Source organism: Falco peregrinus, chromosome 2, assembly GCF_023634155.1.
Source record: "Falco peregrinus isolate bFalPer1 chromosome 2, bFalPer1.pri, whole genome shotgun sequence".
NCBI lineage: Eukaryota > Metazoa > Chordata > Aves > Falconiformes > Falconidae > Falco > Falco peregrinus.
Window position 1 is genome coordinate 66591032 of NC_073722.1, and position 16505 is coordinate 66607536.

At 43.3% G+C, this 16505-nt stretch overlaps 1 protein-coding gene across 5 annotated transcripts in view; it reads left to right on the forward strand.

Moving 5' to 3' along the window:
* The window catches only part of SLC20A2 (solute carrier family 20 member 2), a 59084-nt gene that overhangs the window by 34828 nt on the left and 7751 nt on the right, over positions 1–16505 (forward strand). For all 5 annotated transcript variants that reach the window (XR_008746036.1, XM_055797300.1, XM_055797299.1 and 2 more), the window contains 4 exons: positions 1137–1253; positions 1929–2132; positions 3570–4158; positions 15879–16064. Coding sequence is in view for 4 of the 5 variants with exons in the window: in XM_055797300.1 (XP_055653275.1) it covers positions 1137–1253; positions 1929–2132; positions 3570–4158; positions 15879–16064 (1096 nt within the window). In the remaining variant the exon portion in view is untranslated. The remainder of the gene's footprint in view (positions 1–1136; positions 1254–1928; positions 2133–3569; positions 4159–15878; positions 16065–16505) is intronic.

The following is a 16505-nucleotide window of genomic DNA, read 5'->3' on the forward strand; positions in this document are numbered from 1 at the left end:
CCCCAGAGCCATGAATGAACAGGCAGTTGAAGAAAACCTCCTGAATATGCCCCTGAATTAAGAAAGCAGATTTAGAAAGTGACCTCTTTTGAAATAGAAGTTTGTTTTCTCTTAAGACCTGATGTACTAGATAAATGCAGTTGGTAGATTCTACTTCATAGCACAGCATTACTGAAATTAATAAAAAGCTTGAGAAGTTCCCAATTTGAGGGTAACATAACTTAACTATTCCTTTTTCTCAAGTCTAATTGGCTATGTATCCAAGATGTTTCACAGTAAATCAGCTGTATAACTAACATTTCCTCATTAGTCGTACTGCAGAAGTAGGTCAGGCACTCTGCAGTGACTCATTAAGCAAAATAAATGAAATAAGAATCTTAATGTCCCTTCTGGTTCAGCTTAAGAGCCTCAAAAGTGTGTGAATAAGAAGGTGGGACTCTGGTTTTGATACTCAGGAAACACATATTTACCCTCTGAGGCCTCTGTCCTGGCAACATTTACTCACAAGGATGAATTAATTATGTAGGTTTCAAGACAGGCGTGCATATACGGGTATGAAAGATCAGAGTCCAAGTTTTTTCTTCATTAAGGGTCTGATCATTTAATTGAACAAGTACAAGGAGCTCTGCAAGGAAATACTTACGGGAACAGTAATTGACACGATTGCACATTGCAGGACTGAAACCTCAGCTCTGAAGTGCTACGTTAAGCTATTATCATAAGCAAATAATGGCTTAGATTAAGCTGAGCATCAGGCTTTATTGACCAGAGCAAAGGTCAGGTAAATACTTATCCTAATGGGCAACATGATTTAAGATGCATTAGTGTATAAAATCACTGCAAACTTGTTGTAGCAGCCCTGATGTGGGAGTTTTACCCCCGACTACTCTGGAAATAAGGTCACAGTAGGGTAACAGAGAACTGGAGGACTAAACCTGCAAACATTTGCATGTCAACTAGACCTTTAAATGCTGCACTAACTGATATATATGTTAAAAATTATCAGCTCATTCATGTTGGTTTTGAATACGTTGTGAACACAGGCTTTTCTGCAACAGACTGCTTTTCCACTGCCTGAGATAATTAAGTCATGTTAATTTATGGTTTGCTTGGGTTTTATTTCTTTGTCTTCACAGTACTGGGACTGATACTGCCAATGTGGGCCATTGCTCTAATATCTGTTGGTGTATCCTTAGTATTTGCCATCTTAGTCTGGATTTTTGTGTGCCCCTGGATGAAGAGAAAAATAGAAAGTAAGTAGTTGTTTGATGAAAAATGAGTGATGTAAATTCACAGAAAATTTCATTTTAGAGCTGGAAGTGCCCTTGAGAGGTCACCTAGTTCAGTCCCCACCCACAGGCAGGATGTGCTTAAACTATTCCTTATATATTTGTGTAACCTGCCCTTAAAAACCTGCAGTGGTAGAAATTCAAAACCTTCTTAGGCAATCCATTGCAGTGCTCGCTTCTAGAGTCTAGCAGAAACAGGAAAATAAATCCTGGAATGTCATCTGTTTTATATTTTGTTAAGGAAATGTTACAGAGGAAATATCTGGCAGAATTACTATCTCTTAAGTGACTTCTTTACAGTAAGTTGGGCTGATCACAGCTTGTAGCTTTACAGTGGTTTATTTTGCTACTCTCAACAAATACTGTGTTTAAAACGCAGATAAAAGTTTCAGTTTTCATTAATAAATGAGCAGCTCTGTGTTTTACTTCAGTTACCTACTTCAGTCAATTTTGTAGGATGAAACTAAGATGCTCTAGAATTTTCTCAGATTAAAGTCTTAGAATTAGGTAAAGAACGTGTATGAAACGGAGCCAGGTTATTGTATCCACGTTGATCTATGTTGTTGATGCAAACCATGGAAACGCAAGCAGCAAGATGGATAGACTGGGTTGAAAATTACAGTACTGTTATTTCCTTAGGCCGGTTAAAGAAAGATGCTGCACTGTCAAGAATATCTGATGAAAGTCTTGATAAAATTCAAGACGAAGAAACACCAGTCTTTAAAGAGCTTCCTGGTGCCAAAGCATCTGATGAGAGCACAATTCCCCTTACTGGCTCCGTAGCAGAAGCTGCTGGGGCATCAGATACTATTGCAAATGGAAATCATCCACGTGTACCATACGGTAAGAACTAAGAGGGTTTATCTTCTCCCTGTTTTGATAGGGTTTCTTAACTGCAAGTAGGTCTCTGTTGTAAATGCTAAGTTAGTGTTTGGGATTTCCAGCTCTAATCCATCTTCAGCACTTGTTGGGAAAGATGCTTATTTACAAGTAATGTTTTCTGGAGAGGACTTAAAAACAATTACATTTTTGGGGCTGTATTTCAATTTTAGAAACAGCTGGAAACAAAAATTACTTTCTGTTTTGCTTTACTTTGTATCCTTAATGGTGTTTCCATCCTTTTAAGCAGCGGAAAAACACAGAGAACACAAATTGCTGATGTATGAAGGTTAAATTTGGCATAAAGATGATTAGCATACTACCACAGGAGATGAAAAGATTTGGGCTTTAGCAGACAAATGTATGACCGTTTGGAGTGTGTCCCCTAGAAAAATCTCGCACATTGTTTTCTGAATGTATATTTATAAGAAGTAGGCTTGCATGCATAAAGCTCTTTTTCTTCTCCCATGTGATGGGATCACGCCTCTACACACTTAGAGGTCTGCTGACTTTGATATCACTTCGCTAACATCTACACAGCCCTATAATTTGGTTAATAAATACCTGATATATTCAACTGATTCTTACAAAATCAAGTAAGTAGTGACGTGAAGCCCTTTGAGTGTGTGCTTCCAGTTTAAAAATAGCTAAAAGCAATTCTGAATGTCTCACAGTGGAAATCGAGGAAGTCAGGAAATAAAAAAGAGAGTGTCTTCAGAAATATTGCTGTAGCTTTTTCGTGTGTCCTACAGCACATGGTAATGTTAAATGTACACAGTGGGAATAACTATCACCACGTTCATAGAAATAAAATATATAAAATACTGGAAAAGCTGAGGATTTATTTCTTCAGAACGTGAATTTTTTTGCTTTCCATTTTTTGAGAATTTTTAATTTTTTAAAAAAAGTTATGTGTGTCTCAAAAAATATTTATTTCAATACTTTCAAAAGGTGACCTCATATTCAGTATAAATTACAGTAAAACACCTTTCCAGAAATTCTTATTATGCCTATTCAACAGAGACACAGACAAAACCTCAGAAAAAGTAGAGGTTTTTGTACAAGAAAGGAATTTTATAGAAATTACTTTTTCAAAGAACCTGAGGCATTAGCCTTCAAGTATCACTCTTGAACAGCCGATCCCAAGTGACGTGCTGCAGGTCATACAGCATGTTTGGGGCAGACCCAGCACTGGAACAAAGCTCTTTTTGCGCAGAAGATGAGAGAGCTTATCTGGTGGTGAATGGGATCTTGGCTTATTCACTGCATATATTGCAAACTAATCTTCTTTGTCCTGTACTCTCGTATTGCTGCCCTTTTATTGTCTCACGAAGTGGGAGAGAGAGGGCTTCTGTACTCCATTTCGTAGAAATAAACCGTCTTAAGTTTCTGCCTTTTTAGGAAGAGCATTTTCAATGACACACACTTCTGTGAAATCGCCTGTTACCAATGGCACCTTCAGCTTCGATGGCCAGGTGAGGAGCGACGGCCATGTTTATCACACTGTGCACAAGGACTCAGGTTTATACAAAGACTTGCTCCACAAAATACACCTGGACAGGGCCGCCGATGAGAGGCCTGCGCAAGAAAACAACTACAAACTGTTACGACGCAACAACAGTTACACTTGTTACACAGCTGCTATTTGTGGCATGCCCGTGCATTCCTCCTTTAAGGCAGCGGACACATCAACTCCAGAGGACAGTGAGAAGTTAGTGGGAGACACTGTTTCCTACTCCAAGAAGCGGGTTCGCTATGACAGCTACTCCAGCTACTGCAATGCAGTGGCCGAGGCAGAGATCGAGGCGGAAGAAGGTGGCGTGGAAATGAAGTTGGCTTCTGAACTTGCAGATTCTAACCGGCCCCCAGTTGATCCTGTGGAAGAGGATAAGGAAGAGAAAGATACGTCTCAGGTCCATCTACTTTTCCACTTCCTCCAGATCTTAACAGCCTGCTTTGGATCCTTTGCCCATGGAGGTAATGATGTCAGGTAAGAGGATGAGATCTCACAAACCAGCTATTTCATGACTTCAGTGCTTGGACCAAGGTTTGCCAACATGGCCGATTGGAAAGCGTTTTTCTTTCTGCAGGCAGATGATTGTCAGGGCTGTGTTTTGCAAAGCTTTTGACACTGATGTCCCTGGTGCTTTCCAGGAGTTGGGCTGCTCAGTCTATGGTTTATTTGCTTCTCAATGGGAGCATCTTTTTTATTTGCTGCTAAATAATTGTGCAGTAATTAATTTAATTCAGGTTTAATTCTGGCAAGCTTTGAGGCATTGAGAGAACCCCCCCTGTCATGGCAAACAATGTACAAGCGAATAGGACAATCCCAGCCCCACAGATTTTGCGTTCAATTTTAACTGCATGATTGGAGACCATCAGTAAATGAGAGGTTTAGACAATTTTGTCACTAGATTATCACATTGTGAAAACAGGTGTGCAAAGAACATCATCGTTTTGATTGCTGCAGCCCTTAGAGATTCCCCTTTGCTGAATCTTTTGCTTGGAGTTTTCCAGGGGTCTAGGACCGTGTGAGGCAATGTATTACTAAATAGCCTAGAAAATCTAACAAGCCTTAGCATCAAAGTCCTACTGAAGTTCATAAACTGCACATACAGCTTCTCCAGTTGCCACAGTTCCCTTAACAAATAAAGGGAGCAATGCCCAAGGAGCTCTGGGCATGTTCCTGTACCCCGTGCAGAGAGGGGACATGGCCTAGGGCTCATCTCCTCGCATTCATTTAAGAAGCTCCCCATCTCCTGGCATAGTTCTGGTACACAGTAGTGGTGGGTTGACCTTGGCTGGATGCCAGGTGCCCACCAAGCCACTCTATCACTCCCCTTCTCAATACAGCAGGGTGGGAGAAAATAAGGTGGAAAAAAATCTGACGGGTCAAGGTAAAGGCAGTTTAATGAAGAAACAGCAAAAGTTGCACGTGTGGAAGCAAAGGGAAAAAAGAGGTGTTATTCCCTACTTCCCATCCGCAGGCAATGTTCAGCCACTTCCTGGGAAGCTGGGCTTCGGTATGTGTAGTGATGGCTCCAGAAGATAAATGTCATAAATAATGAGTGCTGTCCGTCCGTCCCACCCCACCCCTTCCTCCCTTCCTCCTCCTTTCTCTTAGCTTTTACATCTGAGCAGACGTCATACGGTATGGAATGTCCCTTTGGTCAGTTTGGGTCAGCTGTCCTGGCGATGTCCCCTCCCAAGATCTTGCCCACCCCCACCCTACTGGAGAGGCGAGGGGCGTGTTGGAGAGCCAGCCTTGATGCTGCAGCGCTGCTCAGCAGTGGCCAGAGCACTGGTGTGTTATCACGACCTTTCCAGCTACCAACACCAGCACAGTGCTGGGAGGGCTGCTGTGGGGCTCAGCCAGGCCCAATACAGCAATACTCCTTGGCAGGGGTTTTATCCAGAGCTGCTGTCGCTTTTGAGTTGCTCCTTGAGTGTGGAAGAAGCCAGTGAGTTCATCCTTCAGTCATTTGGCTTAAGTGTGTCTGTCCTTAAATCCTGTAACATTAATATCATTTCCCAGGAATAATGGAAAAGGATTGTCCTCCAGGAGTCTTTATCTCATGTTCATATTGACTCGGGCAGCTGACAGAATCTCAGAGTTGGTCTCAGAAATGTTTTTCTGCACCTCTTTGCCCTCCACCATCTGGTCAGACCCCTGTGTGTCTCATAGCATCTCGTCACTCATCTGCCGACCTGTTTCCCTTTGAAAGCTCAGCCCTGCTTTATTCCACCAAGTACAAGACTTTTGACCAAAGGGCGTAGGATGTAGGCTCAGGATGGAACATTTTACACCTTCCTCATCTGCATTCGTATTGCTCACCTGCTTATAACATTGCTTCATCTGCAAGGCCTTGTTGCACCTCACCATCTCAGTGGCATGTCACTGAAGAGCAGTTTGTGTGGTTTTGCTCTGTCCCTGGGAACATTGCACGTTTTTCCTTTAGGATTTGGCTGGACTGCCTCATCCCTAGGCCTGGAGCCATCAGCTTGGTATTCAGTAGGCACTCTTTCCTGTATCGTGATATGGTCCCCTGAGGAATACGCTCAGAAGCTGCTTGTCGAAGCAGCAATCCTTACTTGGGTTGTAGCTGGGGCTGTACTGAGCCCCGTTCCTGCTAAGCCCTCGCCCTGTTAGCCATGCCTTGCTGGTGTTGGTTTCAGCATTTGCAGTGGGGCTTTGCAGCGTTCCTAACTTTCCTAGTCCTCCTTAGGCATCCGGGCAAATGCTGCTCCGCTCAGCAAGGAGGACAGTTGTTGTCCCTAACCCTTGTCAGCCACCCAATTTAACTTGCAGCTCATCTTGAAAACACTTAGAAACATGTGTCTTCCCTCCCCATCCATCCAGCATCCTGGGAATTTGGAACAGAGCTTTCTGTCCTCACTCTTGTTCTTACTCCCTTCATATCTGCAGGGATCTAGCTCTGGGAAGGAGTCCAGGGTCCCATCATCCTCAGGATCAGACGGCAGCAGTGCAGCTTTCTTTGCTCTCAGATGGTCTTCATTGATCAGGACCTCTGCTCTGACCACACTGGGCAAGAGCAAAGACAAGTACCCGTGCTCTGCAAGCGGCCAGCAGCAAGTGCCAAGGGGAGCGTAGGAATAAGGACAAACACCACTGGTACTTCTTGTAATGTGCCCTCGGAAACACCATTGCAGAAAGTTCACAGCCCACCCCCGTAGGTGGTGCCTGTACATACTCCTCAAGGACTTACAGTCGCTTGCCTTTTCTGTAGAAGGCAAGGGTAGTAAAGTTTGTTAGAAATGATCTGTAAGGGTGCAGTCAGTTCAGAAATCAGATTTGGTGTTGATAGGAGCTGACCAGGATGAAAGACAAGGTTTAGGCTTCTGTGCAGTATGCTTTGTTGCATCATATAGCATAATTCCTGCAGAATTCTACATTTGGACTGGCTTGTTGCCTTGGCAATATCCTTTCTTGAAAACTAATATTTTTTTAGTGTTTTGCAGATCTATACTTCCGTGAGTGATCCTACCAAATTTGCCAGGAAGCATGCATTTTTGTTAAATGCTGTTTATTCCAATCTCTTGTTAAGCTGAATTAATGTAATTGCAAAACTAAAGGACAAGTTATCTTTGCTTTGTCAAAGCTAGGAGTAGGATTGGATAGGAACCCATCCTTGCAGCTGTACTGAGTTCCAGCTAAGAAATAAAAATTAAAGACCCCTTTGTATGCCAAAAAGGTTGAGTAGATAATAGATAGATATCTGGGAATGCAAATATCTATCCTGTGGATTATGTAGCAGAGACATTTTGCCAGTCTGTCTAGCAGAGCAGAAGACTTCTTACTGGGCTCTTGGCTCCTCCACACGTCACATAAAGATCTGCAGAGCTTGAAAGGCAGTGTGTTGTTTTAAAAATAATGCAGTAGAAACTAGCTAGTAGCGCAGCTTTCTGTCCACACTTCTGTAAGAAAGCAAGCGTTGGCAAACCGTCTTCCACTGAAGGTTGCTATCTTTTCATCTCCCTCCTTCGTTCACATTCCTTCTCTTCATTTTAGGTGCTGCTCTCAAGCTGCTTCTTTATTTTTTTTCTCAGCTTCAAATCCTGTTGTTAAAATCCCACTTTCCCAAAAAAGCATTTGGTTTTAAGCTTCTCACTTAAATATTTAAGGCAGCACCTCCGTTGTCCATATCTTTTTCTTTGCATTGGTCTCCTACATTCTCTTTCCCCGTCCTGGAACTCACCCTTGTCCTACGTTTTCTATTTATTTTCCATCAGGCTTTTTGCTGATATCCCTTGAAGGGACAGGAGCAGGTAAGAGGAGTGAAGAGAGAAAAATTAAAAGCTAGTGTAACAATTAAGAAGTGCAGGTAGATAAAAAGGAGTGAAGAGAGAAAAACTAAGAGCTAGTGTAAAAATTAAGAAGTGCAGGTAGTTAAATGGTTGACCTGTTTTAGAGGATATTTAAGCATGAAGCATGTGGTACGGACTGAACCAGGATGCATCTCAGAAACACTTTATGGAGCAGGAGTGCCCCATAATAGTTTGGATAGCACTTCAGTGGGCAAAAGCTCATACAGAGATCTCCCTTGTTTCATTGCCCAGGCTTTTCCCCAGGACCTAGAAGAGTTAAACGAGTCTTTTGCCTTTGCCTACAGAACAAACTCATTATAAGGGTAGCTAGGCCCCCAGTTTCTTCCAAGGTGATGCTTTTTAGCATCATAGAGATACCGGCCGTCTGTGCTGTAGGAGCTGATGTTTGCAGCAGTCAGGGCTCATGTTTAGGCTGACATCAGCAGGAATCCTGGCTGGGGCAGTTGTGTGTTAAAAGAAACAGGGAGTCATGGTAACTCTTTATTTGGGTGGCTGTTTTGTTCAGACCATCCCCTCCTGCCCCCCTGCCACAGAGTTTATACGCTGTGTCAAGGATGCTGGAGCCCTTCCAGAGCTGGGACTAACTAAGCCGGGCCGAGAGCCTTGTGACACCATCATGCACATGGGCTGAATGAAATCTAAAGAATTTAAAATCCTGACTAAATGTGTTGGGACAGAACCGCTGAAAAAAATGTTGTTGTTGAACTTAATTAGCGGCGCCAAGTGAGCAGGTCCCACTGGCTCAGCACCCGAGCACAAAGGGAGCACGTCAGGTCATTGCAAGGGCAACAGGAGAATAAAAAGGGCAGGATGGAAAAAAAGACCTGGGCCAGGAGCGTGACACAAGGAGCACTGCCAGCTTCCTAATGCTTGTTCAGAGCCAGCTTTCCAGAGAGTCCGAGAGGCTGGGCTTTGTTGGCTGGTGGGGATTATATGCGCCTGTTAGTTGAGTTGGACTGAGCTTATTTTCTGTAAATATAGGTTGGTTCAGCAGGAATTGTGATGACTAGAGCTCAGCGCTGCAGCCGCAGCAGCCTACCTGTATAAATGCAGGTAGCGGGAGAGGTGCTGAAGCTGTGGGGTTTATGCTGCGTTTCAAAGTCTGGAAGAATGTCTGAATTACCTAGCTCCCAAGAATGAGGGCAATTGGGCAGGCTGTTTTGGAAATGGCTAGAGAGGACTGCTAATCCCATAGCTATCTCCTGTGCTCAGCACAACGGTGGCTGTGGCTGCTTTGCTACAGGGTTTGGGAATGAGAAAGCTATGAGCAAATGGTGCACCGGGCCGCAGCCCATCCAAACAAATGAGAAGACGCTTTTGTTGACTCAAGCGGTGGACTCTGGAGCTTGTTAAACGGAAAGATGCTGTAGGTTGATGTGAGGTTTGCTGATTAAAATCTGCTGTTTGTGCTGTGAAAAAGCGTGAGACTTGTGCTCCTGCACACCTGTCTGTGCATGTGCTTAGTTTTTCTCTCATACAGATTCCTTCTCCTATAAATGGGTAGCCTCTTCTGCCCCTTCCTACCCCTCCCTCTCTGCCTCAGGCCATCATTCCTGCTGTCACAGGAGAAACCCTGGGGATGACAGAAGGAGCCATGTGCCTTGGCCTGTGTGAGCAGGCATCTACACTCAGCTCATGGATTCCAGCCATGGAGGAAGGTGGTTTATTATCGTGATGGTGGCAGGAGCCCTGATGCTCACACAGAACAGGGTGACCGCAGACCATGCCACCTGTCCATGTTTGTGCCCACCAAGGTACAGGCAGTACCAAGGTTCAGCTGGTACGTGCTGTAGGGGGGAGAAACCTGCTTGCAGACATTTCATGGTTGCGTGTGGGATGTCAGTTTTGCTGCATAAATTGTTTGAACGTGGCTGCTCTAATTAAATTTCATGTGGAGGACTTCAGGACTACCCTTGCGTAATCGTACTTCAATATTATAGGAAAAAGGGGTCATTCGTGTTAGAGTCTGTGGGGAAGGCCATATTGATTGATGGCACAAGCTTGATAGAGTGGCTCTTTTATTATCCAAAAGATATAGGCTACATTACTGAAGACAGGATTTAAAACTATTTCATAGCTATAGCAAAAATGTTTAGTGTGTTTTATGTATTTCTACATATTCTCTCAGTTGAACTGCTGCCAGATAGGGAACATTTGCTAAGCAAAGCAACACAAGTGTAACTAGGAAGTACCTGCTTACCCAACATACAGGGAGAGGAAACCTCTTCTTTCACCTGTCTACAGACTTCACTGGAGTTTTGGGTCAGCACACACAAACAGCCGTGGGATTCACCTTTTCCCCTCCTGCTAAAGTAAATGCAATGGGATTAAAGGAGGGAAGGGGCAGAACGTTGCCAGTATCTCAGTGCATACTGAGAGCTTAGTGGGATTCAGTCTCCTGGCTAAATAAGGAGTCTAAAGGAGCTGTAAGAAGGCTTGATTACGAAGTGAGTGTTTCTTATGTCCTCCCTGACAGCTGCAGTCAAGATCACTTAGAATATTTAGGAAGCTAATCTGTCCATTATGATCACTGAGAACAGCCTGAAATCTGATTTCTTCCCTTTTTAATAGCAGTCCATCCTGAAAGTGCAGCCCGTGTCCTGAGTAGATATGAATCTTCACTTGTGTCCGTAATTGTGCAGCTACATGGCATCTTGGTTGGGCCACGCAGGCAAGCTGGAGGAGAGCAGCAAGGAGCAGGGGGCTTGGGTGGACACGAGAATCCCTCCCCATCCTGCTGTGAGCAGGGCCCATGACAGGGCTTGCTGGGGGAAGGCTGGTGTTGGTGAGCGAGGGGGGAGGATGAAAGCAACCCTCCAGGGTCCAGGGAGTTGGGGGTTTAGGGCCAGCATTTACAGTACGCAGTGATGCGTTGCAGGAAGAAATACGTCGCCCTCCTGACTCATTAACGCACCCGGAGCTTGCACTTCACTGGGCACAGCTGTGACACACTTTTATTGCACTGTGATATGTGTACTATTTCAAAACTGTCTGATTATTGGAGCTAGGATAAAACTCTGAATAATCTGAGATCTCTGGAGATTAAGACATAATTTTTTTCCTGTTGGTAAATACAGGGCGATCTTTCTTGTGCCCTTACTCAACTGAGTGCTGTCTCCAGGCATAACTGCAGCATACTCAGTAATACCATCCCACTCATTTTCCCCGTGGGAAGTTCATTTGTGAAAAACTGGTTTGGGAAACAGTGAAATGTCTGGGGGTTTTGTAACTGTATTTATAATATTGGAAGCCTAATATAGATTTCTCGTATGGGTGTTGTACTCGTCATTCAGTTTTAATCAGTGATAATGTATGTGTCAAACTTCTGTCACCCAACTAGAAAAAGTGGCTGAAACAATCTGCCTTTTTCAGGTAGCAGAGAATCAAAGCATGGTCATCAAGTAGTCTGTAGTTTATGGATTATAATGGAAAGATTATTCAGAGCTTAGCATTCAAATGCGATTAGATTGTCTTTTTGAGCAACACACTGCTCCCCTCAAATAAGGAGTAGCGAGGTAATAGCAATGTTGCTAGTTTAGGAAATATTATGACAAGTTTGATGGGATTTAGCAATAGAGCATGCAGCTGATGGCATCCTTCCATTACTGAAAAAATCCCTATTTTTTACTAAAAATAAACAAACAAAAAACCCGTAGTCCTTGTTCTTCCAGAGAAGGACCTGGACTTGTGACCCAGAGATACCTAAAAATTTCTGCTTGTGTGTGTGTGCATGGGAAACTGTAATTTCTAAGCCTGTCTCATGCTAGCTGAATGTGGGTTTTTTTAGGTTGGTAATACTATCTGTCTCACAGGGGAGAGGAGAAGCCAACTCTATTTATAGTACAGATTCACTGTCAAATGCTATCTTTCACAACAGCTTTATAAATGGTGCAGGACAGATTCTCAACTGGCACAAGCAAGCAGAAAAAGAGAAGTCATGCCAATTCATGTTAGTCGAGAGAGCTAGCGAAATCATCATGAGGGTCAGGCAGCACTTCAGAAACACTCAGCAGCACTTCGCTGAACCACCATGACACGCGTCTGCAAGTACGAGCGTTACTGTAGATGGCATTTAATCCTGTATCACACCTCCAGCGAAGGCAAACAGCCCCTGCATGCCTCCCCTGCTCCAGCGTCCTGTGCCCTGTAAGTAACCGGGGCTGGTGGAGCCTACTGAAAAATACTGGACATGGAGACTACACTTCACGAGAGGTAGACTCGCGAGTTAGGCTTCTTATGCCATCACATTTTATAAACTCATCCCAAAGTTGACTCATAATGTCCGCTGTCTTGTTTTCAGTGGAAAAAAAATACGAGGTGTACAAAACCAAAGTAATACCATGACAGAAGTAGCTTATCTTGGCCTTTAAACCCAATAGCTAAATAATACAGTAACATCCTCGAAAGCACTTCAGTTACCGAGGAGCATAGTGACAGTTTTACACATAGATAGATGCGGTTAGTGGATCAGAACCCCTGAATGACCACCTCAGGCTTTTTTCTTCTCCCTTTTAACTACCACGAATAAGACTTGGAGCTCCAGCACAAAGGAGAGGTGGTTAAGGCAAGTAAGAGAGCTGCGTGGGAGAGTAAGAGCACTCCTTGAAAATAGACTTGTGAAATGAGTCCTAGCCAAATGCATGGAAGATTTGAGGTCTGCTTTCCTGCTAATCATGTCTTCAGTCAAATGAGATAGAACTGGTGGGAAATACTGTGAAAGCCACATCCCACTCTAGCCAACGTCCTCATGGTTCATCTGCTTAGTCACTCAGCTGTAGGAGACATCTTATAACCACAGAAGGTCTCAAAGCAAAGTCTTTTACCTAACAATGAGGGGTTTCTTTTGATGTGTTGTTTCTCTCTTACTCTCCTGTTGGGACTGGTTGTCTTCTGCTGATGAACTCTGCCTAGTCCCAAGGACAGTTGATTGCACATGCTCGTGGTAACGTCTCGAAGCTGATGTGTGCAGTACCAAGATCCTACTCTTTGCAGTTCATGAGTCAGATGCGTTCATTGTGAGCTTTTGGTAGTTTTGTGGTGGCACAGGCCTAGCGGCGGCTTCTAAAGCTGTTCTTCATTGGCATAGGAAGCATTGATACCACAAGCCCCTGGGACTGGACCTACTGAACAAATCCAGAAGCTGAAGGAGCCCTCTGAAGAGCCATGATGGTGGTAGATCAGAGCCACCGGCTGCATGCCACTGCCGGTTTGCTGGCTGCTGGTAGCCACTTGCAGGTATTCAGGCTGGGAGATGCCGTTGTCCCTCGGAGCTGAATGTTGAAGTCATATTGAACGTGGTTTACAGGGAGAGGAGAAATGTCTGCCTGGTATGGATAACCAATGGTGTAGATACCCCCAAATGAAAATGCAGTTAATTACCTTTTTGACTTTCCAAGCATATATGGATCCTGTGCTCCTCTGCTTTCTTTTCCTGCAGGGAAGGTATCAGAAGTGCTGCCTCCTTGGGCATCAGTGTTGTCTCTTCTGATCTGTTGGGCAGCATCAGCCATGCGGATCCTCCAAGGCTGAGCATAAATCAGCAGAGTTTTGCCTTGCCTTCCGTTGCCACAAATAAGAAAATAACCTTTTCTTCAAGGATTAAGCTTAGTTGATTCACAGAGGTGTAGCATTTGCAAATAATTAAAACTGGATTTTGGTACAAAAGAGCATAGTTTGCTGCTGTAGTTTTTGAACCCTTTTCTGTCTTCCCATTTACATTAGGACTGACAAATATCCATCCATAATCTCTTCAGAACAGTCAGGAATCAGAGCCTGAGCTCGCTCCAAATTTACCTGTTACTTTCAACAGGGAGGTTGTCCCTGTGTCGTACAGCACTATAAGAAGGGATGTTCAGTTTTCCCTTTATTCATCTGATCAACGTTTTAGTTGCCTTTAGCCATCCTTCTGCATCCATCAGTTGAAGGTACAGTGAATTACCGTTCCTTTTCTATACACAACAAGGCATTTAAATGTGCAAGTAATTTAATCCACACCTGAAAACCCTGGCAAAGAAGTTGCAGGATGACTTAAAAATATTAGAAATGCTTCGATCAAGAATCTCTTCTTCCTTGAAGGTAAAATAAATCTTGCATTTAGGCACTAAGGACTTTTCACATAGCATCCTTTCACTCATGCAAAAATGCAATAAATCAAACGCATACTCAAGCACAGTATTGGACCGGAAATTTAAAGTATTTTTGCTAGTGGAAATCACTCTTTACTTAAAGTGTATTTAGTTCTTCATCATACTACCCACTGTCTTCAAACTCACTGGATTTTATTATCCATGTTAGCTCACTAATTTGTTTCCAGCTTCTTTTTCAAAATCCATAAGAATTATTCATTCCTTTTTGTATCGAAGAGCATTTTGAAATATTTTTGTTTGCCTCACAGCTTGAATGTTGGTGTATGTGTGTGTGTTTACAAGGGAAAATTTGTTCCTAGTTACTTTGCTCCAGGACTGCTTCTCAGGGTTTAGAGCTTGATTTCTTAAGGACCAGAAGAAAGAAGGAGGGTCTCGTGTTGCTCAGATGCACCGAGCTTTGCAGTGCTGACGACCCTCATCTCTTGGCGATTAGCACTCAGCCCCTAGCACCTTGTATCTTGTAAAGATGGGATTCAAGTAAATTATTAACTGTTGGTTACGGTGGCTTGGTTTGTACAACATTTGATGTTAAAACTGGCCGTTACTCCATCTGTGTGCTTTGGAGCGAGACCAGGAACTAAATTTAGCTGGTCCTGGCTGAGGGGCAAGCATAGCTGTCGGTCCTGCCTGCAGTGCTTGCTGCGACCCGCGCTCCTTATCGGTTTACAAAGAGGGGAGCTTCCTGATGGTTTTCAGACTTTTTGAATGACATTGGACAGGTTTGCTCTGCTTTCCTCATGATTACTTAGACGTAAGTGCAGTGTTGCGCCTCTTATGCTTTTTTGGTGGTGGATAAATGCTGCTCAGCAGGGCAAGCGGGTACTCACTTTAGTAAAAGAACTTAAAAAAAAAAAAAGAAAAAGATAAAAGGATATAGAAGTTCTTACCTGTTTTTTAGTATTTAAGCATCTAAAGTAACTGGATACTAGCTTTCAAGTTTCTCTTCTAACTCTCATGTCTAGAAACTTGACGCCTTTTTAGAATAAACAGAGTCAGAAGTCTCACTCCAGGCACTGGAGACTCCAGCCACCAATATCAAATGACCTGCATTAGGAGTGGGGTCTTCAGTGTTGCTGACTTTTAGTGTTTTTCTAGATAGCAGCAGCAGGGTAGCAAAAAGGGCTTACACTAGCTGTGTATCACCAAGGAGTCCTCTCTGAGCTGGTCCAACTAGCTCTACAATGCATTTGAAGAAGACTAAGTCACCTTCCTGGCTGCATTCGGATCATATCTTCAAACGTTACAGGTTCTCAGACTAGATTATGTTTGTATCTTCTTGTCTATGATGGTAATTTTGTTCATTAATTTCCCTCTTTGACAAAAAGAGCTAATTTAATACTTGAATTTTAAAGATGCAGATCTCTTAAATTGGTAAATTTCGAGGTAATTTCAGCGCAGTACTGAAAAGACTGGGTTTTGTCCCAGAACAGACATAATGAGGTATTACCAACTCTGACATTTCAGGAAACCATTTGTAAGAGAGAAATTCCTTTCAACATTCACTATAGTTATCAGTGATGAGGTGACAAATGAAAAAGCAACATGATAAGAGTCCCCTGCTACAGCCTTTCTGAGCAAGGAAGGGTGTTGCCTGCAGGGTCAAGTCAGAGCAGTGCTGCACACACGATGAAGAAAAATCACACAGAAAGTAAGACACTTCTTTCAAGGCAACTATCTGCATTTTTGTAACTTGGATGATGTTTTCCTGTTTCTCCAGCAATGCAATTGGTCCCCTTGTCGCGCTCTGGCTTATCTATGAGCAAGGTGGTGTAATGCAAGAAGCGTCAACTCCCATCTGGCTGCTGTTCTATGGAGGTGTCGGGATCTGTGTGGGTCTCTGGGTCTGGGGTAGAAGAGTTATCCAGACCATGGGTAAAGACCTCACTCCAATCACACCATCAAGGTAGGTGCACAGTTGTCATTACAGTTGTGTGTACTTTGTGCGTTAATCAATCTGAGAAATCGCTGCTCCAGGATTTTGTTTGTAACGCTGTCTGCTGGATTTGCTGTGCTTTGATTTTGATGATAACCTGGCTTTGACTTCTCCGTCTTTCTAAAAAACGAAAGAAAAAAATGGAAAAGGAGAGGAAAAAGAAATGAGAAAGAAAGAAAGGAAAAAAGATAACCTTGTAAACTAATACTGAATGCATTGGAGCTGTAGAAGTCTACGTGAACAGAGTGTTGTGCTGATGACCTAATTAGTGTGGCAGAAGGTGCATTTGGAAATGGCAAGATTACAGTGGCTTTCCTAGTGCCCTTCAGACTATTAAAACCATATGTATTTATTACAGTAATTTTCATCCTTAATGCATACTCGACCTCTGCTGGTGCTTAACCGAATTAC